Raw genomic sequence first — 26,347 nt, forward strand, 5'->3', positions numbered from 1 at the left:
TTTCGAACGAATTTTCTTTTCAAAATCAGAAAATTTGTTTTTTTTGTGATCCGATGATGCCACCATTGATTTTCGAAATTCGGCCGACCAAGCCTTCAATTTCACCTCATGTTGCTACAGAAAAGAATTTTCTTGGCTGGGAATCTTCTTTTCTCTCCGTACATTTTCTTTTCTTATTACGTTTCTCGCACGATTCTCCCATCATTGATTAGAAAATCGTTTGTTTTTCTAAAAATTTCCAACATGTCCAATTCCTCAAATTTTATTTCCGCACGAAAATCGGCTGTTGCTGCAGCCCACTAATGGTGCGAAATTCATACGAAAATTCTTAGATACGATTTTCGAAAGAAAATTCTTTCGAAATTCGAACCGTGTATGGCCGGCAAAAGATTGATCCTTATTTTGGCACTTGGTTTGGTATAAAGTTCCATAATTTTTCATAACGCACCTGGCCCCATTTCTATTTGCGCCAGGGTTTGTTCCAAAAAGGGCCAATCCACTTGATTAAAAGCCTTCTCTGCATCAACAGAAAGAAGGCAAGCTGGTATTTTTGCTGCTTGGACATGGTCAATAAGCACTAAGGATTTAAGCGTATTTATCATGAGCTTCTCTCCCCTGAACAAACCCCCACTTGGTCTGAATGCACCAGACTTGGAATAATGGGTTGAAGACATGAGGCAATCGTTTTTGGATACATTTTTACATCTACCCCAATCAAGGATACAGGCCGATAACTAGAACAGACCCTTAAATCCTTGTCTGGTTTGTGAAGTATTGTGATATGTGACTCAAGTGTTTGAGGTGTGAACCCATTGGTAGCAGATATATTATTGAACACCATGATGCGTGAATGGTATTATATGTTCCTTATAAGTCTTATAGAATTTTGATGAAAATCCATCGGGCCGGGACTTATACCCAATGGTGAATTGGTAATCGCTTCCAATACTTCCTGTGAAAATGGAGAGTCTAAACAATTCCCACTATCCTCCTCTAATTTTGGAAGGGCAGTTTCATGTACATACTCCTGTATTCGACAACTAAGAGTCCTATATCGGAAGAAAGTTGAGGTGCAAGATTGTACAAAGCTGTAAAATAATCGCAAAAAGAATGTGGAATATGCAGTGATTTCCCCTGATGGCAACGTTGGTATAAAGGTCTGAGAGAAACGAGGGTGTAATGTCCGAGCAAGTGGTCTCCCAGACTTATTTTGATACCGATGCCTTCCTAGAGCATATGTACGTTGACCATTAATATGTGAAACCTCTAAAGTCTGCAATAATGATGCAATAATGATGACCTTGTCGGGGATATATCAGCTAATAGCTCTGTGGTCAGAAAATTTTCATGTGAGGTCTCCAACAAGCGAAGCTTGGACAGAAGATCTTCTATAGTTGCAGATCTTTCTTCTTTAAGGCAAGCTCCATGTTGTATGAACAATATTGTAACACTGCCTTCAAGGTTTCCCATTGTATGGGAAGGGGAGTCTCATCATGCTCACGGTCGACTATCAAATTTTGAATTACTACCGCAGTTGATGACGCAGTGAGTCTGACATAAGTTTCATTCAAACGCCAGGACTAGTTGGAAACGTGGGGTCTGTGGAGGGGTGTATTGTCAGAAAAGGGTGCATGATCAGACCAAATAAAAGACCCAATATCCATGATGGGATTACATTCCAGATTAAGATTGATGGACTGATGAATAATAAGTATAATTGTGATTTCTAGGATTTAAAGTATGTCATAGATCAAGCAATCGATGTTCAAACAACTGTTTTCTAAGAGCTCTCAAAAAGTTGTAAGAAATATTTGATCGCTGACAAGTGCTATCCAACTGGGCTTCTAAGACCAGATTGAAATCCCCTCCTACAACGAAAGTTCCTTCTGCAAATTCTGTCAAAAGGTGAAGATACTATATTATTATGTACATTATATGTTCATGATTTGGAATGTAGAAATTGGCAATTTATAAAAACTATATTCCAAAGCTGAAATTTAAAGATACCGGCCATCAGGTTTGGCCAAATGCTCCAAGGGCAATATTGGCAGATGCTTATGAATAGTAATGGAGAGTCCCCTAGTCTTGGAAGAGGACAAGGTGCTATGGAACCATTTGGAATAATATCTGCGGGAGCACGTTGGGATATGATTTTCTATAAAAGGGGTTTCTTCAAAAAGTATATATACTCTAGCATGGAGGGCACATAAAATCTGGCCTCTTTTTGATTGATAATGCCGTTAACATTAAATGAACACAGTTGTAATGAAGATAGCGAAGACGAGTCATTTGCCATTTCCTGGCTGCAAGAAAGGGGGAAAAAATTGTAAAAAGGGTAACTATCCAAAAACATAAGGAAAATTTCCTCCCAGCCCTACCAGAGGGCTGGTGTATCTACAGAGGGGGTAGTGGAGACACACACACACATTAGTGTATTGGACGCAGAGGGGAAAAAAAAAAAAAACAAACCCAACATTTTTCTCCCTTTTCCTGATTGCTACAACATGTAGCCTCTGACCAATTCAACTACTATGAACTATAATGGCAAAGTAGCAGGTTGGTCCAAGGACACAAACAGCCCTTACACCTAATTCCCACTACGGACCCTAGATTCTTTTATATATATATATATATATATATATATATATATATATATATATATATATATATATATATATATATATATATATATATATATATATATATAAAGCAGCTAGATCCACTCTCACCCGGACACAGGCACAACCCCAACCCATTCTATAGTGACATTCAATATGGGCTAAAAGTGTACCATCCTGAATCCAATCCAAGGGTATGCACTTCCAAACCAGGGGAAAGGCCTAGGAACTGTAACCCCCAAAAATAAGAAAAGCCACCCCCCCCCCCATTTCTATCAGAATATAAACTGCACCTTTTTGTAAAATAAGGAATTGCAAAATAAAAAATGAATAATAAAGAAAAAAAATGCCTAGATCAAGGTTTGAGCCAGGTCAGTGTCAGGCTTAGTGTTTAAGTCAAGTAAGGGACAAATGTCAGTCAGGATATATTGGACAGGATTAAAAAAAAAAAAAAAAAAAAAATATGTATGTATGTATGTATGTATGTATATGTGTGTGTGTGTGTGTATATATATATATATAATTTTTTTTTTTTAAGTTGGTGTCAGTGTGTTTTTAGGTGGGATAAAAAAAAATGCACACTATTGTTTCTGGACTGTACTATGGATACAGAGAACAAATGGAATTCACATATGTGGTATTGCTGCGATCGTTGGGAGGAGAATTTATTTGGGGTTTTTCTTTGGGGTTAAAGAGGAAGTAAACCCTGATGAGTTTACTTCCTCTTTCATTCCCTGCAAAGGCAAAGCATAATGGACTACTATGCATTAGAGGTCGACCGATATATCTGCCGGCCGATATTTGCCGTTTTTTTAAATAATCGGCATCGGCCGATTGTGCTGATAAAAAGCCGATTTAGAGCTACAGCAGGACTTTGAAATGACTTCTGTAATAGAAGTCAGTGTAAGTTGCCTGAGTCGTCATAGAAACGTTTTCCTTCTCTCTGGGCAGGCTGCCAAGAAAAGATCAGAAAGATACAATGTTTACACTTATGAATGAATGAAGTCATCTCAGTGTGTAGAAGTTCTCAGTTTAACCATTTAAAGACTAAATCTTTTCTGACACTTGTTGCTTACAAGTAAAAATCCTGTATTTTCTGCCAGAAAATCACTTAGACCCCCCAAAAATTATATATATATTTTTTAGCAGAGATCATAGGGAATAAAAATAGCGGTTGTTGCAATATTTTATGTCACGGCATTTGCACAGAGGTCTTTCAAATGCATTTTTTTGGGAAAAAAATACACTATTTAAAAAATTAAAATAAAAATGGTAAAGTTAGCCCATTTTTTTTTTTTTTTTTTTTTTTTTTTTTTTTTCCGTCCAAAAGTTTTGACTACCTGTTTTTATTTAATATATTGGTTTTTAATCTAAATCATACATACAAGTAAACTGATTGGAGGTTTGTTTTGTTTAATAAATGTTTAAATGTAAGAAATTTTCTGTATCACTTATGAAGACTGCTTTCACACTGGAGCGGGCAGGCGTTGATGGTAAAACGCTGCAAGTTTTAGCGGCTCTTTACCATCATTTTAGCGGTGCTATTTGGCTGCTAGTGGGGCACATATAACCCAGCTAGCGGCCAAGGAAGAGGGTAAATGCGCCCATGAAGCACTGCTGCCAAATCGCATTGCATGCGCTTCGGCAGTGGTGCCCATTCATATCAATGGGCAGGAGTGGTGGAGGAGCGGTATACACCACTCCAAACGAGCTGCTTGCAGGACTTTTTTTTTTTTTAAGATCCTGCCAGCGCATCGCGTCAGTGTGAAAGCACTCTGTCTTTCACACAGACTGCAGGGGAGCCATTTTGCAGGCACTGTACAGGCGCTATTTTTAGCCCAAAAGCGCCAGAAAAACGCCCCAGTGGGAAAGGTGTGTTAGATCAAGGGGGATTAAAAAAATATATAAAATAATAAAAAAGGAAAAAAATAAATAAAAATAAAATCGGCCTAACATATCGGCCCAAAAAAATCGGCATCGGCTATCGGCCGCCATGATTTCTAAATATCGGCATCGGCCAGAGAAAAAACCATATCGGTCGACCTCTACTATGCATCGCATAGTAGTCCATTATGTGTCACTTACCTGACACAGGAGCCAGCGAAGTCACCGCTGTCCCCTGTAGTCCGGCGCATCCATCTTCTCGGTGGGTCTCGCTGCTCCGCCGCTGTCATTCAGCGAAGCCGCGATGGCGTCACTCCCGCGCATGCGCACGGGAGCCGCCACGCGCGGCATCTTCGTCGTTGATGGTGCCGCGCTCAGTTGCCTGCGTGCCGCTGTCTACGGCGCATGCGCTGTAGACAGCGGTGCCTGTCTTTCGGCAAATATCTCCTAAACTGTGTAGGTTTAGGAGATATTTCTTGGACCTACAGGTAAGCCTTATTCTAGGCTTACCTGTAGGTCAAAGTGTGTTGTAAGGGTTTACAACCACTTTAAGGTAGTAACCATAAATCTACAGCTACATGTGTTCCTTTTAATAATAATAAAAAAAAAAATAAGGAGATATCCATTATCATTCACCACCAAATGAAAGCCCAATTTGTCTTGAAAAAAAGGTATAATTCACCTGGATGCACAAAGTAGTTCTGATGATATGTACAGTTTTACTAACACATATCAAACTTGCAAAATTGTGCATGGGCATTAACATTTTGTTTTACTCTTAGGAGCAAAGGGGTTAAACAACTTGAGGCCAACCTCCTCTAAGTGTTCCAGGCCTTGCAATCCCACCTGACTCCTGTTCATCAAGCAAGGCTAACTCACTGAAAAAGGAAAGTGAACCTATGCCTTACTCATTTAGCGGGCCAACAGATAAGATACAATTGGTATGGAGTCCATATAAAAAGCAATATGCCAGACATGTTGTGGGCTAATAGGCTTTGTGACACTGGGTCACCTCTTAAAGTGGGAAATTTAGTCCGAAAACTAAGTCCTGATCACTTCTTCAGGCTGGCCCCTTTTGCAGATATAAATATGTAAAACATTAACCCTTTAAAACTAGAGATTTTAGAGGCATTTTGGTTATGTGACCGCTGTGATTGGCTGTCGCATGATTAGAAAGCTCCTCAATTGCAAGTTGGGATCGGGAGCTTTCCGCTACCTGCTGGTAACGGTGCCCGTAACGCACGGGGTGCATGCTCTCGGCAGGACATTGATTACATTGTGGTACACATATATGTGACCTCTTGGCATTAAGACCCACCTGCTGAGAGGACACATATATATCTACGGATGGCGTGAAGAGGTGAAAAAAAATTGCCTGAAGTATTTAGAATCCAGTACTCTCGTATTCTCGGCACTGTGCTTATAATCGGAGCTACTAGAGGCCGATAAGCTGACCGCTTTAAAAGAGTTAAAGGTGGAAAAAAAGCAACAGGAATGAGACAAACTGTACTGAGGAGACACAGATCATTGATGATGGGACAAACTTTGCTGCCAGAGAGTCCGCACTCTGCTAACGTCACTGTTGTCAGTCCAGGCACGGCATCATCATGACACTGGGTCGGGATACGCCAGGTCCCTGGACTGGCACCCAGCTCGTCCTCTTAGCGAGCCGCTGAGAGGCTGAGCCAGCCTTCCCCTCCACAGCCCAGTGCTCCATTGAGTGAGGAACCGGCAGAGCAGGGAGCTGTGACTGACAGTCTACAGCTCTCTGCTCAAGGAGCTCTGAAAACCGAGCGATCGGCGGTGTTCCATCGCTTGGTTCTCAGTGCAGAGGCACCGGGGGACTGATGCTGCATCCACCGCAGTAAGTATGATTCCTGAAAAAAAAAAAAAACCTTTACTTCTCTTTTAATGTGGCATGTATGTTTTTCTGCTAAAGAACCTTAAAGTGACCTTCATTTTTATCTTTTTTTAAAAATTCAAATAACCAACATGCCATACTTGCCTGCTCTGTGCAATGGTTTTGCACAGAGCAGCCTAGATCCTCTCCTGGGGTCCCCCGCTGACTCTCCAGGCTCACACTGTTTGGCGAGTAAAAAATCTTCAGTCTACAACCACTTTAATGGGCAGAGCACAGTGTTCATTATTTTATGAGTTTCTCAATGATGGGCATTTAACCACTTCAGCCCCGGAAGGATTTACCCACTTCCTGACCAGGCCTTTTTTTGCGATACGGTATTGCGTAGTTTTAACTGACAATTGCGCGGTTGTGCAACATTGTACCCAAACATATTTTGGTGGTATTTGATCACCTCCTGAGGTTTTTATTTTTTCCGCTATAAACAAGAGTGACAATTTTGAAAAAAAAAAAAAACAATATTTTCAAGTCTTTTTCTCAGCTTTGGGACATACCTTTTGCCAAGAGGGCAATGTCGCTTAACTGTACTGGCAGAATAGGGCAGGGCATTAAAATGGGCTTATACAATGTATAACTGCTTTTATGGCAAGCTGACCAAGATTGCACTGCACTGCACATGCATGAGATTGGCAGGGCATGCTGGGTAGCCAGCATGCACAGAATCCAGGAAGAACGCTGGCTTCAGATGCCCCAAACTGGGCATAGTTCACAGCATACCTTTGTTGCGTTATACGAGGCATGAGAATTCTAGGGGTATTTTTAGCTTATATTTCGGCTGAAACTCCGCTTTAATGCTTCTGTGTAGAGAATGTAATAATAAATGTATCCCTTTTTCTTTGTTTTCTGTATATGAACAAAGACTTATACCTGGGTATATTTTGATCTCTTGCAGTGTGCCGTTCAAATAAAAGTCCGTGGGTCTGTCTGACATGTTCCAGCGTGCACTGTGGAAGGTGAGTATTGGATAACGATGTATGGATTAGGATTTTTTTTCCCTGTAAATGGTTGATTTATATGACTAACTACAGTTCCTCAAGCAACATTTAAACATCTCGGAAGCCAAGTAGTCCATAAATATGACACAACATAATGTGACTGATCTACTGTACTGCGTAATGATTTTGAAGTCCTAAGAGTGAAATGATACATGTCTAACATACATGAAAAACATAAATAATTATGGTATAGTAGAATGGGTTTTTGTAAGCACCTGAAACAGCTTTTTAGTTCATTTCTTTGCCCTTTGGTCATGTTTCTCACTAAATATTCACCACACTTAAGGGCACTTTCACACTGGTTTGCTTCAAAACTGCCAGTAAAATGCCTGTGTGTTAATGGAGCGTTTTTGCGGTGCAGTTTTTAAAGCATATGTGACTCAATAACTGCACCGAAACACTTCGCAGTGGAATTTTTGAGGTGGTTCCCATTCATTTCAATGTGGAGGAGGGTTTTTGGTGCAGGTGTAGTGTGTGGTTTTTTTATTTTTATTTTTTATTTTTTCTCCATCCTAACATGCTCCAAAGACACTGCAAGCAGGTTTTTTTTTTTTTTTTTTTTTTTTTACAACAGAAGCGCACATACATTGATTTTAAAGTGAAGTATTTTTTTTCTTGTGGTTTTCAGGGACTTTTTTTTTAATGCATAACCGTTTGAAAAAAATCTCAGTGTGAAAGGGCCCTAATATATATATTTTTACTTGTGTGAATGCTACTTTAGAATGTTATTTTGCATATAACTAATGCCATTTTTGATTTTCTACTCCCCCCCACTATGACACTGTTTTTCCCCGTCTATATGTGGCACTGTATCTTCTCATCCTCTGTTCCCCCTCCTTGGCTCTGTCTTCCTCTGACTATGCATTACAATCTGCCCTCTCATCCTCTTCTCAGTGACCTTGGCTTTAAAGCATAACTAATAATAATTTCCTTAGTTCCACCAGTCCATCTTCTAAAGGTTTTTCTCTAGTATCTTATTCCGGGCTTCTTCTGGGAGTTGGTATTTAGCTGTCTTTATTGGTCTTCACGTGATGATGTCATTCCTGCACAGGCAGAGGGGTGCAGTCATCTCAGGACACCTACAGGGTGGCGGAATGTAAACTGAGCTGCATATCCGCAGCTTAGCATACATTCGGCAGGGGGTTGCAAAAAGAACGTTGCATGTCTCTTCTGCAATAAAAAAAAAAATGCATTTGCAATTTTAGTTTTTCAGCTTTAGATCCATGTTTAAAGAGTCCTTCCAAATTGTATTTAAATATTAGTAGATGAAGGCTCATTACTGTGCTGCTTCACAAGCATTCCAGCAGCAGAATTTACATGCAGGTTTGTAAATCTACTACTCAGTATGCTACAGAAATGTCGGTGCTTTGCAAGTACTCTGGGATTGGGCATTTTCTCAACAAAGACAGGGATGAGACACAGACACTAATTGTCGTCTGCCCATTAGTTCTTTTTAGGGTTCCTGGCAAAACATTCAGTTTTGACAGGCATATTTAAAAGATGAACTCCAGGCAGATCTAAAAGACACAAATAATGCAATTTTGTGTTAATATTACATCCTATTATTTATACTAGCAGTGTAAGTACCAGAATTTGTCTTGAAATCAGTGTCTTGCAGACCGCGGACTGGAAGGACGAAGCAGCACTGCAAGAAGCATGCTGATAGACAGGGTTGTGCAATATGACAGAGCTGTGTAACTCTGTAGGACTGGATGGACTGCAATACAAATCCTTTAATGGGCAAAACGCATCCTATATATGCAGTTTATTGTGTATTTACCTTTTTGCCTGGAGTTCAATTTTAGACAGACAGTAAACATGAGATGACCATTTTTCAATCTATTTTTTGGTTCAGTCGGGTGACAATCTGATGTCTGTGCTTAGAGACAGCTGCCCACTGACTGACAGTAAGGTTTTAGGGGAAACGCCAGTCAGGCAAGTGTAAAAACCCATCTCAATTCTCCCCAAGATAATCAGTGCTTATTTTTCACCCATGTCCGATTTTCCTTCACTCTGCTTGTTCTTCTCTTCCACCCATGTCTGCCTTCCTTCGCTCTCATCTTTCTTGTCTTTGCCACTCTCCTTCATCTTTGCTCATTGTCTGGAATGTTTTCTTGTGCTGAAATAAAGAAAATGAATTAACAAACATGTACATTGAATGTAATAATGTAATTATCACTTATGGTATATAGGTATGTGAATGGCCATGCCAAGAAGCATTATGAGGATGCCCAAGTGCCACTTGCCAGCCACAAACAATTTGAAAAGTTGGAAAGGGAAAAAACACAGCACACTGTGTGTATGGACTGCAGCAGCTACAGTACATTTTGGTAAGTCTGGTTAGTTACTGTGTTGTGTGTGTTTGTTTTTATTTTTTTTTATTTTTTTTTTTTCACTTCCAATAATTTTTTTTCAATAAAAATCTGGTACAAAACATAGCGTATGAGAACTTCTTTTTTTTTTAATTGACAATACAATGTTAATCAGCTGGAATGTAGCTGTATAAATAGCATATTAATAAAACCTGTAGCCTGCAGGTTAGAGTAGGTATCCATGAGCCAGGTAAATTTTGTCGCAGGGCGCAAAAGCAGATCAAGACATCAAGTCTGAATAAACCTGATCTGCAATAAGGAAAGTGTAAGGAAGGATCTCCACCATGGGAAATTTGGAAAGTCAGCCTGGTACACACTGTTTTTTTTTTATTTTTTTTTTTTTTTTCGTTCAATCCAGCGGGTTGAACAAAAGGAAACTGTCAGTACCAGTTAGAGACACTCTACTAACTATCTGAAGTTAGTGCAGCAACCTCTCCCACTGAGCTATCATTTCCTGACAGGGGGATGGCCCCCCACCAGAGCAATCCGATTAGCGCTCTCTGCCATTGGCTGAGAGTGCTTATCGGGAGTTGGTCAGCTGCTGGGTTTCCAGCACGCTCATCTGACAGAAGCCTTATGGCTTCTGTCAGACAGGGTGGCACACACACGGGCCGAATGGCAGACCGTTTTAATTGAACCAGTCGATGTCTCCCGACAGTCGGCCCATGTGTAACGGGGCTTTAGGGGGAGGGGAGTAAGCATCAGGATTTTTTTTTTTCTTTTTAATATTATTCTTGGGGAGAATGACATCACACATACAGTTTTCTTTAAGAATCTTTTGCTTGCAGTTACCGGTGTGATGACTTTGTTGTGAATGACACAAAGATGTGTTCGGTCCAGAAAGTTCGAGAGCATTTACAGAACCTGGAAAAGTAAGTAGCATTTTCTTCTGCTCTGATATTTTTATTAGAGACTCATAATGTTGAGCATTGCAAAGCTTTTCTAGCCTGGCTGTCCTGTACCTTACAATAGTCTAATATTCTGATTCAGTTTATGGTCACAAGCATAATATTCTGTTTAAAGATGTATTTGTCATAAAGGTCTGCTTAAATGGCAGTTTTATTGTAAACGGACCATCTGCCATTTCTTACTACTTTGTTCTCCCAACAGCTCTGCATTCACAGCAGAGAGGCACAGAAAGAGGAAATTCTTGGAAAACACTTCACATAAGAAAATACTTAAATTAAATGTAGGTAACCATCTGCTACATATTTTTAATCATTAATTGTGATGTACCGCAGCAGGTATTGTCAGTTTTATTAAGCATATCCAAAAATAAAAATGAAATGTTTTGAAACTTACCAGTTCTTCGATGTACGTGGTGGCTGCATTCGTTTTCTTTTTCCAGAATGTTTTTACCAAGTATAGAAAATCCCTCTTGATGGAAATGCAGTGCCCTAGTCTCTTCTCATGAGCAAAAAGTGTCCCTTGTCTCTTCCCGTGAGCAAAAAAGAAAGCAGAAAGAAGCTTATCTTGATGGTGTAAACTACTAGCACCTTTAATATACCATGTGTTGGAGATGAACAAAGACAGACATGTTTAACGTCCATCTTTTGTGACGACAACTGCCCCCCCACAGATGAAGTAAAGAAAATAGTGTAGATACTAATGGACAGGATTATGTGTTATTCACAGGTTTACCAGATGAGCATACAGGGGGAAAAAGCCTGAAATAAATTATACAGCCACCATTTCTAAGGGCTGGTAAGCTGCAATATAATACATTTTTGTGTCTGAGTTGGAGATTAAAAAGCATTCATTGTGGAGAGACAGGGAGCCTGTGATATATGCCTAGAATTCCAGTTTGCTGAATTAACCTTGGTACTAGTAGCCAGTGAATATGTTCCATCTTGTACTCTTGATTCCTAAAAGTGATGTCTCCAGGTTACTGAACCATTTCCTTTTTTTTTTTTTTTTTTTTTTTTTTTTCCTTAAACATTTAAAAATCATTTTTATATTTTAATCGCTCTGGTTTTAAAATTTATTTTTATTCAGTTTAAGAAAGAACAAAAAACATTGCCATAAAAAAATCTTCCCCCATAGAGGAGGCCAGAGAGGTGAGGACACCCCACATCCAGAAGCTTAAACTTAAACTAGTCTTCGCCACCAAAAGAAATCTGGAAGTTCAAATCCTTTCATTTCACTCCTCCCCCTACATCATCCTCCATCTCCCTAAACTCCCCGTGTTTGTGACATAACAACAACGACAAGAAAAAAGGAAAATTTTGTGCCGAAAAAATGTGATAATTGAGAGAGTATCAACTTAGGAAAAATACACCACCTCCCCGATTCTACCCTTACCTTTCTTCACTGTTCTCATACCCATCCCTTTTATCCCTACAACACTCATGATAACCCATTCAGACCCAATATGGGCATTCTCAACCCATGCACCCATTCACTGTCCCAAATAAAAATATTATGGCGGGGGGGGAATAAATATGCATTTTAATGCACATTGGGCATATTAAAATTTCCCATTTTACTACCCACTACTACCGCAGTCCAATGCACGTTAGTTCCTGGCAAGATGCAGTGGGGTGCCTGAGTACTTTATAACTGCTCTAGGCAGAAGTGGCAGCCTGTGGTGTGATTTGACACCTGGATAGCCACCATAGATTACGCTCTGGGTGTTTGCAATTTAATGCCAAGTTTGAAAAATTTACACTGTAAAGTGAATACATTCCAAACATGACCCCAGTTTTTACAGTAATAGACATACAGGTGCCGAGGTGAGTGCCTGTGGAGGGTCCAGTGACAAAACCAACATTACATGCTGCCCTCACAGCTTGGGGTCAGAGTACGTCTCCAAAGATTTTACTGAGATTGCACCGATCTGGATTCACTGCTTCTATTGTTTTAGTAAAAGACATTAAAAATTTGATCGAGGGATCTGTAAAAACAAAACAAACTAGTTAAAAAGATAAGTTTACCTTTAGTAACATGTTGCACCCATATTCAGGATGTAACATGTTACTAATGCAGCAGCCACAACCCCCCCCACCCCCCCCAATTCCCCTACTGTGACCGCAGGCAGGGGATGCTCTCCCTTCAGCCACTGCCCATGCAGCCACGTCCTTCACAGAGTTGTACTTATAAATTAACTACAAGTCCAGTCTGTCACTGTGGCAGATGGCTTGTAGTTTTCAATGAACTGCAAGGGTGCTGGTGAGTGCCCTTGTAGTTCACTGATTCTTCCTGCTCTTCAGTACCTGTCTGCCCATACAGGAGGTACGGCAGACAGCTGTAATGAATGTCTGCAGGTGCATGGCATTGCATCCCGGATCTACTGATCGCGGGTGTAGTGCTTTGCAGGCTCCATTTAAAAAAAAATGCACTGTTTTTACTTGCAAAATCATGTGCATTTATTTATTTTTACAAAACGTGAACTTGGCCCTTAAACTAAGAGTTATTTCCCTATAAAGTTTCAGCTTAATTTCAACAATATGAACAATACTTTTATAAAGCATTTTTGTATTTTTCCTATCTCCCAAGGGAAGTACCACGGTGCTCTGCGCTACTGGTCTGCGGAATCTAGGAAATACATGTTTCATGAATGCTATTCTGCAGTCATTAAGGTATGCAAGTACATTCTAATGTCCTGCTTTCTTTCTGATGGGGGGATTATTTGCCTTCTTAGGTACCAGTTATATTTATTTTTTTAATCTTGCAGTAACATTCAACAGTTTTGCTGTTACTTCAAGGAGCTGCCAGCAGTGGAACTTCGCAATGGAAAAACTGCTGGTCGGCGGATGTACCATACGCGGAGTCAAGGAGAAGTTAATGTGTGAGTCCTTCTTACATCAGTCTGCTCGTGGATGGACATATCTCACTTTAGCTAATATTGGGACTTTAGAAATCTGCTTTAAGTCACATATTTTCAGACCTCTATGTGTTTACAACATTTTAGCATGACACATTCAGTGCTGAGCTCCAGCTTGCATACTGCTAAGGTATTGAGCCTTGCCCTTTAATCCCCCAGTCCTGTTGTAAAGTAACTTGCTTCCATGTGCTGGAAGACCATTGCCTCTTTTAATTTTAAATAATTATGTTGCAAGTTAACACGGTAATGCTAGTGGATATGTTATATTGACAGCATGTAGTACCTTCCACATGAGTGAAAAGGTTCTTCTATCTTCTCGCATTTAATTTCAAATATGCCTGCTCTGCTAGGGATGTATTCTGGTGGATAATATTTACATTTGTTTTTGTAGGTCATTGGTTGAAGAGTTCCGTAAAACTCTGTGTGCATTGTGGCAAGGCAATCAATCTGCATTTAGTCCAGATTCCCTATTCTATGTGGTATGGAAAATCATGCCAAATTTCAGGTAACTACTGTTAAGGCGGTAAGAGATTTTTTAAATGGCTGAATCTTTGAGTTTTCTGCTCCACTGCAGCATGAGAAAAAATGTAATTTCTTTATCTATTGAGGGCCACAGGAATGTAAAGTCTTAAACAGTCTGGTGACACGTCTGCCTACAGGAGTTTGGGACACCAGAAACAAAAAAATGTTAAGCCAACGCTTGTGTAACCACTCCTACAAGCACCATGCTTCAGTTTTTGCTAGTGTCCTAAGAGTTGGACACCTTTTCTGCTGAGAGAGTCTAGCTATATTTTTCTACCCTTTTAAGGATTTTGTTCTTTTTAGGTTTCTTCAGGCAAGATACTGGGTGCTCTATAAATGGCTCCCTTTTTTTTTTTTTTGTGTAATCAGTATTTATTACAATATAACAGAGACAGAAACATAAATAAAAAAACAAGACAAGTCCAACATCACATTCAAGTGCAATGCTTATCGGCCTCAGAAAAAGCCGCTTCAGTGTCAGATTAACAGCATGTAAGTTGAACATATAAACAAACTGAAAGAGAGAGGTCTTAGAGTCATAAAGAAAGGGAGAATGTCGTGGGTATACACAAAGTAGGTGGGCGGGGAAAACCGTATACTTGCAAGGGCAAAAAGAAACTAATTACCCCAACAGATAGCGGGACTACTCTGGCAAAAAGTTACCTGAAAAATGGACACCGTCCCGGCACTAGGGTAGAGGGGGGGGGCCCTAACAGCCGCCAACTAGCCATCCTCCACCGCCAGCGTTTCCCAGGAGCCGGTGTCGCCACAGAGGGTCGGCCGGAACGCCATCCTCTGCCAATCTCAAAAATTCTTGCCTGGCAGCCCCCGCGTCAAAATAGGGATCCCCGCCCACCATCTACCAGCTCCGGTATCTCAGGCTACACGACATTCAGACCAGAGAAAGGTGGAGAGGTAAGGAAGGAGGAGGAGGAGGAAGAGAGAAGAGGACAGCATAGGGTAGTAAGGAAGGTTAACTGCATCTGCAGCGGATAGAGGGGAAGAGGTATAGTAGGGGGGGACAAAAGAAGGGAAGGGAGACAAGAGGAAAAAGACAGGAAAAAAATAGGAAGAGTAGGTCAATTTACCTGAGTATAGGCTCCGAATGTCTGCTCTGTCCGCACCGGGCGCACCACTCTCGATTGTTAAGTTTCATAGGCAGTATTCCCTCGCTAAGAGCTTCCGGGGGGAAATCCAGTCCCCCCTCGGGCTCCACCCAGTCTGAGAGCCTTAAGGGTAGGGTCTGCCAACTCCAGCAGAGCCACGTCTAAACTGGAGGGTACGTGGTTAGGGTCTGATGCATATGCCGACCAAGGTCTCCAGATCTCATGAAATCGATCTTCAAGGCCTTTACATGTGGCAACCCAATTCTCTGCCTCTTTCACCACGTGCACTCCCCTGCACCACTCTTCTCGAGTGGGGATTCCAGGCCTTCTCCAGTATATCGGAATCAGGCGTCTTGCTGCATTCAGCAAATGTGCCAGCACAGTTTTCTTATAAACACTGAGCGGGACCGGGGGTATCTGCAAAAGGAAGTGCAGCGGCGAGAGAGGGACATCTATCCCGGTCACTGCTTTCACTTGGCCCTGTATGTCTTCCAAATGGCTCCCTTTTTAACTATTAGGAGTGACCATCTGTCTTCTCTTGACAGTGACTTTGGTAAAACCTTGTCACTTTGGATAAAATCCCTTTAATAAGGACAAATGTCTAGAGCGCTGCACTTCAGCTGTGATGGCCTCTTGCATATAAGCTTGTGTCTCACATATGATGTCAGCTCATGTTTGTAGGACACTTTTTGGCTACATGCCTGTGATGGCGAGGATACTCTCAAAGAACTTCTGATTCACCTATCCTTTAAGATAAGAGTCCTCTCCTCGGATCTGCCCTTGATAATAGTTATTTGCGATGATACCGCTGGTTGGATGGTTTGCCTGCTTCGGTGCAGAAAATCTGTGAATGGGGTAATAGAACTCAACCTTAAAGGCATTTTAAACAGAGTTTAGATTTAGATTCTGGAATTTGGGAAAAGCACCAAACTGGTTTGCTCAGACCAAGAAGTCCCAAATGCCATTTGCCAGACTCTGGACGTGGTGAAGATGGTGTCCCTATCCTGAGAGGACTTCCTTTCCTTCACCCTGGTTTTTCTGAGCATACTATTCCTGAATTTTCTTGGCTGGTCTGTCTTTTGATCTGTCCTCCTCTAGGCTTCTTCTGGAGGCTACAAGGTATTCACTTCCAGAAATATTTGAGAACTCACCCCTGTAACAGACTGGGTGACCTACTCCATACGTTAGCTAATGTTGATTATGTGATTCTTGGCCACACTTTTTCCAGAGTCTAGGTATTGTCTGCATTGTCTTCTGTATCCTGTCATCTAATGATCCCCCACGTTGAAGACTAAAGGTTCTGCAGATCATTGCCTCTCTTTTCTTCCTTGCAAGAAAGTATCCATTGCTAGAAGGTCCTATGCTCCCCAGAATGGTTAGTAGGTAGGGCATACTCTTACCCTGCTGTAGATTTCCCCCTAGGAGGGATAATGTAAGTCCAGAGACCTTTTGGGGACCTGATTACTGGAAGATGCGTTCCTCTTCTGTGATTGAGCTGTGGTCTTGTGAGGAAGACTTTTGATTTTCTTCTTCTTTCCTATTCTTGGTCAAGTGAATATATTTAGTGCTGGAACTAGAATTCCTATCCCTCTGTTTGTAGAGACAAATAGCTTGAATGATTTCTAGAATTGTATATTTATTGGTTAGACAGACAGGTTTTTGGGGGGAGGTGGGCTGTCCTAACTTTTTTTTTTTTTTTTCTCGTGTCCCATCCTTCTGTTATTGGCAGTATAACCTGACTTTAAGAATGCCTAAGTTCCTGTATACCGCAATGGACTTCAAGAAAAAAAGATTTTACAAAAAGTAGAAAAATCTTATTTTGCCTGGACTCAAATGGCTGTTTAGATCATTATGTAAGAAGCAATGTAATAAAATTGTTTAGTTGTTACAAATTGGCACTTTAAAGGGAACAGGCGGGTTACTTGCTCTCAGCAGTTCCAAGTATGAGCTATTTTTTGCAAAAAAAAAAGTAGTTTCTGATTTCATAATATGAAGTCATATTAGAAAATGAAAAATAAGCTTTCTACTGTAAGTAAATTCTCCTTAGCAGAATCTGGAGCAGCTGTGCATGGCAACCAATCAGCTTACTGCTTTTATTTTCAAAACCTAACTACTTGCCAACCACCTGCTGCAGATGTACGGCGGCAGATCGACTCAATTGAGCCATTTCGTGCAATAGACACTGGGGGGTTGCACGCGTGGTCAATTCACAATGTCATCTCTAAAATATACACCGTTACTGTACTAATGACACTGGCAGGGAAAGGGTTAACATCAGGGGCGATCAAAGGGTTAAGTGTGTCACTAGGGGCTGCTTGCCAAGATCACATGATCTATCTTCTTCCCTGTCAGAACAGCGATCTGCCTTGTTTACATAGGAAGATAGTCGCTCTGCCTTGCTCAGGAACAATCGCAGGTGGCCGGCTCCCCCTCTGTCCAATCAGCGGGTCCGGCTGACCCGATGTCTGCCAGCCACCCGTGATCATTCCCGAGCGAGGCAGAACGGCTGTCTGCTCATGTAAACTAGGCAGATCACTGTTCTGACAGGGAAGAAGATGGAGATCTTGTGTTCCTGCTAAGCAGGATCTCTGTCTTCATCAGTCAGAAAATCCCCCACACAGTTGACAAGCACTCCCTAGGGACACACTTAACCCTTTGATCGCCCCTGATGTTAACCCCTTCCCTTCCAGTGTCATTAGTACAGTAACTGTGCATATTTTTGAAATTACATTGTGACTTGGCCACTCGTTAATGAGCAATTTGGTTGTTATGATAGCAAGTATGGATTTGTAAGGAAAATGGGGATGGATAGCCAGTGGGTTGATAACTTTCCTTATAGACATATGTGTATATATATATTTCAATATATCATGCAAATATTGGATTAGTGGGTTAAAATGGAGGATCAGAGAAGACGGGGTCAAACTGCCCTTTTATGCAATGCAGAGGATTAACCCCTTAGGTTCCACAGTGAGTATAACAAGCATGCTTTACTGAATATGCAGACTGATATTACTGTTTTGGGGTTAGTAACACTTTAAAGGAATCCCTACTTTTCTGGGGACAACCCACAATTTGGGATTTTCTGTTGCTTTCAATAATAGTAGTAAATAGGACAAGTAGGGTGAATCTCCCTAATGAGGACACAAACTGCAATAAAAAAAAAAAAACAGGTGTTCTAATCCCATCTACACTCTATCCCAAACTAAAAAAAGTTTTGCCTTTTAGTTATACTTTAACATTTGTTCCGTTTTCTGGAGAAATATATGAAGAGGTTTCCTCTGTAGTAAGAACTGTATGTCTAATATATATATATATATATATATATATATATATATATATATATATATATATATATATATATATATATATATATATATATATATATATATATATATATATATATATATATTTTATATATTCTTAGATTTTTTTTTTTTTCTCAAGTTCTACTCTTTAGGTCTATTTAGCTGTAATGCTTTGCTGTGGCCACTGGGTGGAGCAGTCATAGCATGTTGCAAAGATGTTATTTGGCTACCTACAGGGTATGGCCATTAGGCCGGGTTCACACTGCTGCGGGGGGAGATCCGGATGTGATTCGCACCGCACTGCAGTGCAAATCACATCCGATCTCCGTAGCGATGCGAGTTCAGTCATACAGATAGTATGGCTGAATTCGCATCGCTCCCGCAGCAAACTCGCACGGGACCCTTTTTTTGGTCCGCAGCAGAATCGGATCGCATGGGTGTTCACACCATGCGATCCGATTCCTGTGCGAGTGTGCAGATCGCACTGCGATATGCGGACGGATCTGGGGGTGTCATTAACATATCATTGACACTCCCAGCCGTCCGCATAGGGCAGTGTGAACTGCCGGCGGGAGGTATGCGATGCGGGAAAACGTCGCGGATTCGCGGCGTTCCCGCATCGCTATAGTGTGAACCCAGCCTTAAGGTAACAAAACAGTAAACCAACCACCAGATGATCTGCACCAGTTGTGTACTTTGGTTTTATTGCTGCTTTTTGATTTAGACAGTATGAGCTTTATTTGGACGATAGATACTCTTATTTTAAAGAGGAAGTATATAGATGTACACATGTCTTGCATTGTGTGTTTGTAAATTGTGTTTTTGTATGTGGTTTTTTTATTTTTTTAATAAATATTCTTTTGACATTTATCATGTGGTTGTTGCAATTGCAGGGGTTACCAGCAGCAAGATGCTCATGAATTCATGCGCTATTTGTTGGACCACTTACACCTAGAGCTCCAGGGGGAACTAAATGGCTCCAATCATTCAGTCATATCACAGGAGAACACAAGCCGACCTTCAAGCAGCAAGTGTTGTATGTGAGTGATGTAGCAGTGTAAAAGACTTTTTTTTTTTTTTTTTTTTCCCCCTTGCTTTTTAAACAAAGATAAGATATAAAAAATAAAATGTTTAATGAAACAGTATTGACAAAGTTTTTTTTTTTTTTTTTTTTTCTGTCTATACTTCACTTATGGATCACAGGAGTAGTTCGTTCTCCGCTCCTGTGACCTAATTTCAGCAGACAGTGGGCAGAAGCCTGTTGACTTCACAGAGCCGGTCCAGTCTCTGGAAAGAAGCCCAGAAGCCTGGATCAGCACCTAGCTCAGCCTCTCAGCGATCCACTGAGAGCCTAAGCCTGCCCAGCCCGACCCCCTCCACAACCCAGCGCTCCAGTGAGCGCTAGGGAGGAGACCGGTGAGCTGCTGATGGACAGTCCCAGCTCTCTGCTCAGAGTGGAGTGGATGAACTGAGTGATCAGCGGTGTTTGCTTTGTTCTCACTACAGAGCCAGGTGGGAACAGATGCAGCATCAGATAAATGCTGCATCTGCCTAGCTGAGTGTAATTTTTTTATTTTTTTTAAAGTCTTACTTCTCTTCTAAACAATGTTAAAGTTTGTTGCAAAAATATATAAAAAGTTAAATTATTTGTGTATTGAGTGTGGGAAGGCTTTGGTTGTCACTGAGGCTTGATGCACAAAAAAATCTTCAGCAAAGTACAAAAATGACTCTGATCCTTACCCTTTAAAATATAAGCTTGTCTTTGTCACTCGCTGTTAGCAGCGGCACGCTCGGTGCGCCTGCGCGCCACTGTCTACAGCGCATGTGTCATAGACAGCGGTGCCTGTCTTTTGCAAATATCTCCTAAACCGTGTAGGTTTAGGAGATATTTCTTGCACCTACAGGTAAGCCTTAATCTGTAAGGGTGTACAACCACTTTAAGGGCCAGCTCACACTGGAATTCACAAATTCCAATGCAGCCCCACCTGCTCCCATTTTGACTGCCCATTTATCTCAATCGGCAGCCAAACGTACTGGAGTGTGCAAGCACTACTTTTTCAGATTGCGCCACACCAAACTGCATGGTACTGCAGTACTATATGGTTTGGTGACCACAAACTCGCTGTGTCTGTGAGATGCATTTGCATGAACTGACACCTGTGCCCGTCACGTAAGGGCAGTGTGTTCATGTTTGGGGAACGCGACTTAACCACACCGCATTCGGGTGTGAACGGGCCCTCCAGGTCTCGCATTTATTGCATACTGTAGTTTTATTTGATGGAGCAAAGGGTTAGTGTGTTAAACTGATCTGCAGACGCTTTTAGATGTTGCCACATTTATAGAGACATTTCACATATTACTCAGACGATGTGTGAAAGTGTCTGGTTTTGTTATTGATTGAAGCCAATTTTATGTTACAGAAATGGAGCGACAACAGTGGTGACCTCTGTGTTTGGTGGAGTTCTGCAGAACGAAGTGAACTGCCTAATTTGTGGAACAGAATCCCGAAAGTTTGACCCATTTTTAGGTCTGTCTTCTTAATGCATACTGCTGAGTATAATTTTACATATCCATTAACCATGGACTCCAGAATAGCTGGGTCTGGCCAGCTCACTGGATGCACAAATAACTGGAAGACTCCAAAATGGGATACTAATATATACAGTGGGGAAAATTATTATTTGGTCTTCTGCAGATTTTATACGTTTGCCCACTTACAAAGAAATGAAGGGCCTATAATTTTTATCATAGGTGTATTTTAAATGATGATGGAGAACGAATATCAACCAAAAATCTAAGAAAAACGCATGATTCAAATGTTTTATAAATTGATTTCTAGTTCAGTGAGTAAAATACGTATTTGATTCCCAAGCAAAACATGACTTAGTGGAGAAAGCCTTGTTGGCAAGCACCAGAGGTGAGATGTTTCTTGTAGTTGGTTACCAGATTTACACTCATCTCAGAAAGGAATTTTGGTCCCCTCTTCTTTACAGATCGCTAAATCCTTGAGGTGTCTTTGCTGTCGCTTGGCAACTTGTTTGCTCCATAATTTTTCTATAGGATTAAGGTATGGAGACTGACTAGGCCACCCCATGACCTCCTTAATGTGCTTCTTCTTGAGCCATGCCTTTGTTGCCTTGGCGGTACGTTTTGGGTCATTGTCATGCTGGAAGACCCATCCACGGCCCATCTTCAGTGTTCTGGCTGAGGGAAGAAGGTTCTCACCCAAGATTTTACAATACATGGCTCCGTCCATTGGCCCCTCAATGCAGCAAAGTTAGCCTGTATCTTTAGCAGAGAAAAACCCCCTAAAGCATAATGTTTCCATCTCCATGCTTGACTGTAGGGATGTTTATTGGCAAACTTCAGATGGGCCTTCTTGAGGAGGGGGATCTTGCAGGTGCTGCAGGATTTCAATCCATGGCAACATATTGTGTTACAATGGTTTGTTTGGTGACTGTGGTCCCAACTGCTCTGAGATCATTCGCAAGCTCCTCCCGTATAGTGGGGAACGAGCTTGTAAAGGTGTCCTTCTTCTTTTTTTTTTTTTTTTTTTTTTTTTATTAGTTTTTATTGAAAAAGAAAAAAAGCATAGTATACAGAGTATAAAATGAGAGACGTAGACAACAGCTGTCGGTTGACAAGGCGTGGAGAACCTATCCGCCAATGACTTAGCAATAACTATCTATTAAGAATCCCAACATAGGAACCGTACCATAAAGGCTGTTCGCCAACGTGAAATTCAGTCAAAAAAGGTACTATTACAAGGTCTCTCATAAAAACGGTTATCCTTTTATAAAACATTAGGATAGAGCGCAAGTGGGGGACTAGGAGAGAGAAAGAGAGAGTGAGGGAAAGGGGTAAGGATAAGCTTGGGGAGGTAGGTAGGGGGGGGGGGGGGGAGAACGGGGTTGATTTCTGCCTCGGTCCAATCTTAGTGCTTTAACCACTTAACAACCGCCCATTGCCGATTAACGGCTTCAGGGCGGTTGTTTAACTCTGAGAGGCCGTTAATTAACGGCCTCCCAGAATTCTGCTCTCGCGCGCCCCCTGGGGCGCGCACACGAGAGCATCCGTGACCGCTGGGTCCAGTGGACCCGGCGCATCACGAATCACGGTAAACGGCCGCTCACCGCGGCCGTTTACCACGTGATCGCTCCGTCAAATGACGGAGTGATCACTTGTAAACAAGCCGGCGTCATGTTATGACGCCGGTTCCTCCCTCCCCTCTCTGTACCGATCGGTACAGCGGAGGGGGAAGAGATCGGTGTCAGCAGCGATGTGGGCTGCATCTGCAGTGCCCACATCGCTGCTCACCGAAAATTAACCCCTCAATTCCCTGCAAATACTCTGCATTACTCTGCAATTCCCTGCAAATACTCTGCATTACTCTGCAATTCCCTGCAAATACTCTGCATTACTCTGCAATTCCCTGCAAATAGTCTGCATTACTCTGCAATTCCCTGCAAATACTCTGCAATTCCCTGCAAATACTCTGCAATTCCCTGCAAACACTCTGCATTGCCCTGCAACACTCTGTATTGCCCTGCAACACTCCGCATTGCCCTGCAACACTCCGCATTGCCCTGCAACACTCCGCAATGCCCTGCAACACTCCGCAATGCCCTGCAACACTCCGCAATGCCCTGCAACACTCCGCAATGCCCTGCAACACTCCGCAATGCCCTGCAACACTCCGCAATGCCCTGCAACACTCCGCAATGCCCTGCAACACTCCGCAATGCCCTGCAACACTCCGCAATGCCCTGCAATACCCTGCAACACTCTGCAACACCCGCCAATACCCTGCAACACTCTGCAATGCTCTGCAACCCCCGCCGATACCCTGCAACACTCTGCAATGCTCTGCAACCCCCGCCGATACCCTGCAACACTCTGCAATGCTCTGCAACCCCCGCCGATACCCTGCAACACTCTGCAATGCTCTGCAACCCCCGCCGATACCCTGCAACACTCTGCAATGCTCTGCAACCCCCGCCGATACCCTGCAACACTCTGCAATGCTCTGCAACCCCCGCCGATACCCTGCAACACTCTGCAATGCTCTGCAACCCCCGCTGATACCCTGCAACACTCTGCAATGCTCTGCAACCCCCGCCGATACCCTGCAACACTCTGCAATGCTCTGCAACCCCCGCCGATACCCTGCAACACTCTGCAATGCTCTGCAACCCCCGCCGATACCCTGCAACACTCTGCAATGCTCTGCAACCCCCGCCGATACCCTGCAACACTCTGCAATGCTCTGCAACCCCCGCCGATACCCTGCAACACTCTGCAATGCTCTGCAACACCCGCCGATACCCTGCAACACTCTGCAATGCTCTGCAACACCCGCCGATACCCTGCAACACTCTGCAACACTCTGCAATGCTCTGCAACACCCGCCAATACCCTGCAACACTCTGCAATGCTCTGCAACACCCGCCAATACCCTGCAACGCTCTGCAATGCTCTGCAACACCCGCCAATACCCTGCAATGCTCTGCAATGCTCTGCAACACCCGCCAATACCCTGCAATGCTCTGCAACACCATGCTCTGAGATACCCAGCCATAGTCGGTGATACCCTGCAATACCCAGCCATAGACATCTCCCGCCGCCCTCCGCCCTCCGGTGCTTCTACCGAATCGCTAATACGATCAAAGCCAGAATCTTTTTTTTTTTTTCAGGCTTCCCAGCTTAGAGGTGAGATGTGGGTCTTATTGACCCCATATCTCACTGTAAAGAGGACCTGTCATGCCATATTCCTATTACAAGGGATGTTTACATTCCTTGTAATAGGAATAAAAGTGATCAAAAAAATTATTTTTGGGGAAAAAAATGTCAAACTAAAATAAATAAAGTAAAATGAACAATAAAAAAAGTTTTTTTGAAAGCGCCCCTGTCCCCATGTGCTCGCATGCAGAAGCGAACGCATGCGTAAGTCCCGCCCACATATGAAAACGGTGTTCAAACCACACATGTGAGGTATCGCTGCGAACGTTAGAGCGAGAGAAATAATTCTAGCCCTAGACCTCCTCTGTAACTCAAAACATATAACCAGTAAAAAAAATGTAAATCGTCGCCTATGGGGATTTTTAAGTAGCGACGTTTGCCGCCATTCCACGAGCGTGTGCAATTTTGAAGAGTGACATATTAGGTATCTATTTACTCAGCGTAACTTCATCTTTCACATTATGCAAAAATTGGGCTAACTTTACTGTGTTTTTTTTTTTTTTAAGCACAAAACAGTTTTTTTTTTTCCAAAAAAAAGCATTCGAAAAATTACTGCGCAAATACCGTGCGAGATAAAAAGTTGCAAAGACCACCATTGTATTCTCCAGGGTGTTTGCTAAAAAAACATATATAATGTTTTGGGATTCAATGTAATTTTCTAGCAAATAAATGATGATTTTTACATGTAGGAGAGAAATGTCAGAATTGTCCTGGGTGCTCCAGAACACCTGATGGCGCTCCATGCATGTTGGGCCTCTGTATGTGGCCACGCTGTGTAAAAGTCTCACACATGTGGTATCACCATACTCGGGAGTAATAGCAGAATGTGTTTTGGGGTGTAATTTGTGGTATGCATATGCTGTGTGTGAGAAATAACCTGATAATATGACAATTTTGTGAAAAAAAAAAAAAAAGTAAAAAGAATCTTGATTTTGCAAAGAATTGTGGGAAAAAATGACAACTTCAAAAAACTCATCATGCCTCTTACTAAATACCTTGGAATGTCTTCTTTCCAAAAAGGGGTCATTTGGGGGGTATTTGTACTTTTCTGGCATGTTAGGGTCTCAAGAATTGAAATAGGCCGTCAGTCCTTCAGGTGTGATCAATTTTCAGATATTGGCACCATAGCTTGTGGACTCTATAACTTTCACAAAGACCAAATAATATCCACCAATTTGTACTTATTTTTACCAAAGATATGTAGTAGTATAAATTTTGGCCAAAATTTATGAAGAAAAAATTACTAATCTGCTAAATTTTCTAACAGAAACAAAGAAAAATTCGTTTTTTTACAGAATTTTCGGTATTTTTTCTTTTATAGCACAAAAAATAAAAAACCCAGCGGTGATTAAATACCACCAAAAGAAAGCTCTATTTGTGTGAAAAAAAGGACAAAAATTTCATATAGGTCCAGTGTTGCATGACTGAGTAATTGTCATTCAAAATGCGAGAGCACCGAAAGCTGAAAATTGGTCTGGTTATTAAGGGTGTTTAAGTGCCCAGTGGTCAAGTGGTTAAGAATGTTGCTAGAGCCCTATCTCACCCAGTTTGAGACATAATGTCCGTATATACAGATGTACATTTAAAGGCGAACCAGCAGGACCATATCTTCTTTACCAGATCTGACTTATTCCGAAGGGAGTAAGTGAGATCTTCCAAATGATATGTGTGGTCTACCTCCGTCATCCATTGACGTAGAGAGGGTATGGTTGTTTGTTTCCAATAGCGAGGGATAAGTGCTTTTGCTGCCTTAAGCAGATGTGGAGTCATTGATTTTTTTTTTTTTTTTTTATAAGTTCCTGCTGGTAAGCCTGTACAATGGAAGAGTATGACCCATGGGTCATTGGGTATCTCATAGCTTAGGATCTCTTTCACCCAGTATAGAATGGTTAGCCAGTAGGGGCGGATGAGCAGACGTGAAAGTGTCTTTTATACACATAACGAGTTGTCGTTAGGGGCACCTTCTTAAATTGACAGGACTAATCTGTGTCACGCTTGAGCACATACTGTAGGTAGTCTGTGGGAACCAGAATTATTGTTGGTTGGTTTGGGGATCGTATAC

At 41.8% G+C, this 26,347-nt stretch overlaps 1 protein-coding gene across 1 annotated transcript in view; it reads left to right on the forward strand.

The window, feature by feature from the left end:
• The window catches only part of USP3 (ubiquitin specific peptidase 3), a 57,764-nt gene that overhangs the window by 12,558 nt on the left and 18,859 nt on the right, over positions 1-26,347 (forward strand). Inside the window, exons 2-10 of the mRNA XM_077472150.1 lie at positions 7,313-7,373; positions 9,608-9,745; positions 10,576-10,659; positions 10,898-10,976; positions 13,283-13,365; positions 13,461-13,574; positions 14,002-14,115; positions 19,440-19,586; positions 20,967-21,073. Coding sequence (XP_077328276.1) covers positions 7,313-7,373; positions 9,608-9,745; positions 10,576-10,659; positions 10,898-10,976; positions 13,283-13,365; positions 13,461-13,574; positions 14,002-14,115; positions 19,440-19,586; positions 20,967-21,073 — 927 coding nt within the window. The remainder of the gene's footprint in view (positions 1-7,312; positions 7,374-9,607; positions 9,746-10,575; positions 10,660-10,897; positions 10,977-13,282; positions 13,366-13,460; positions 13,575-14,001; positions 14,116-19,439; positions 19,587-20,966; positions 21,074-26,347) is intronic.

This window comes from Lithobates pipiens, unplaced genomic scaffold (assembly GCF_037356315.1).
Source record: "Lithobates pipiens isolate NorthernLeopardFrog02 unplaced genomic scaffold, aLitPip1_a1.2 Scaffold_8, whole genome shotgun sequence".
NCBI lineage: Eukaryota > Metazoa > Chordata > Amphibia > Anura > Ranidae > Lithobates > Lithobates pipiens.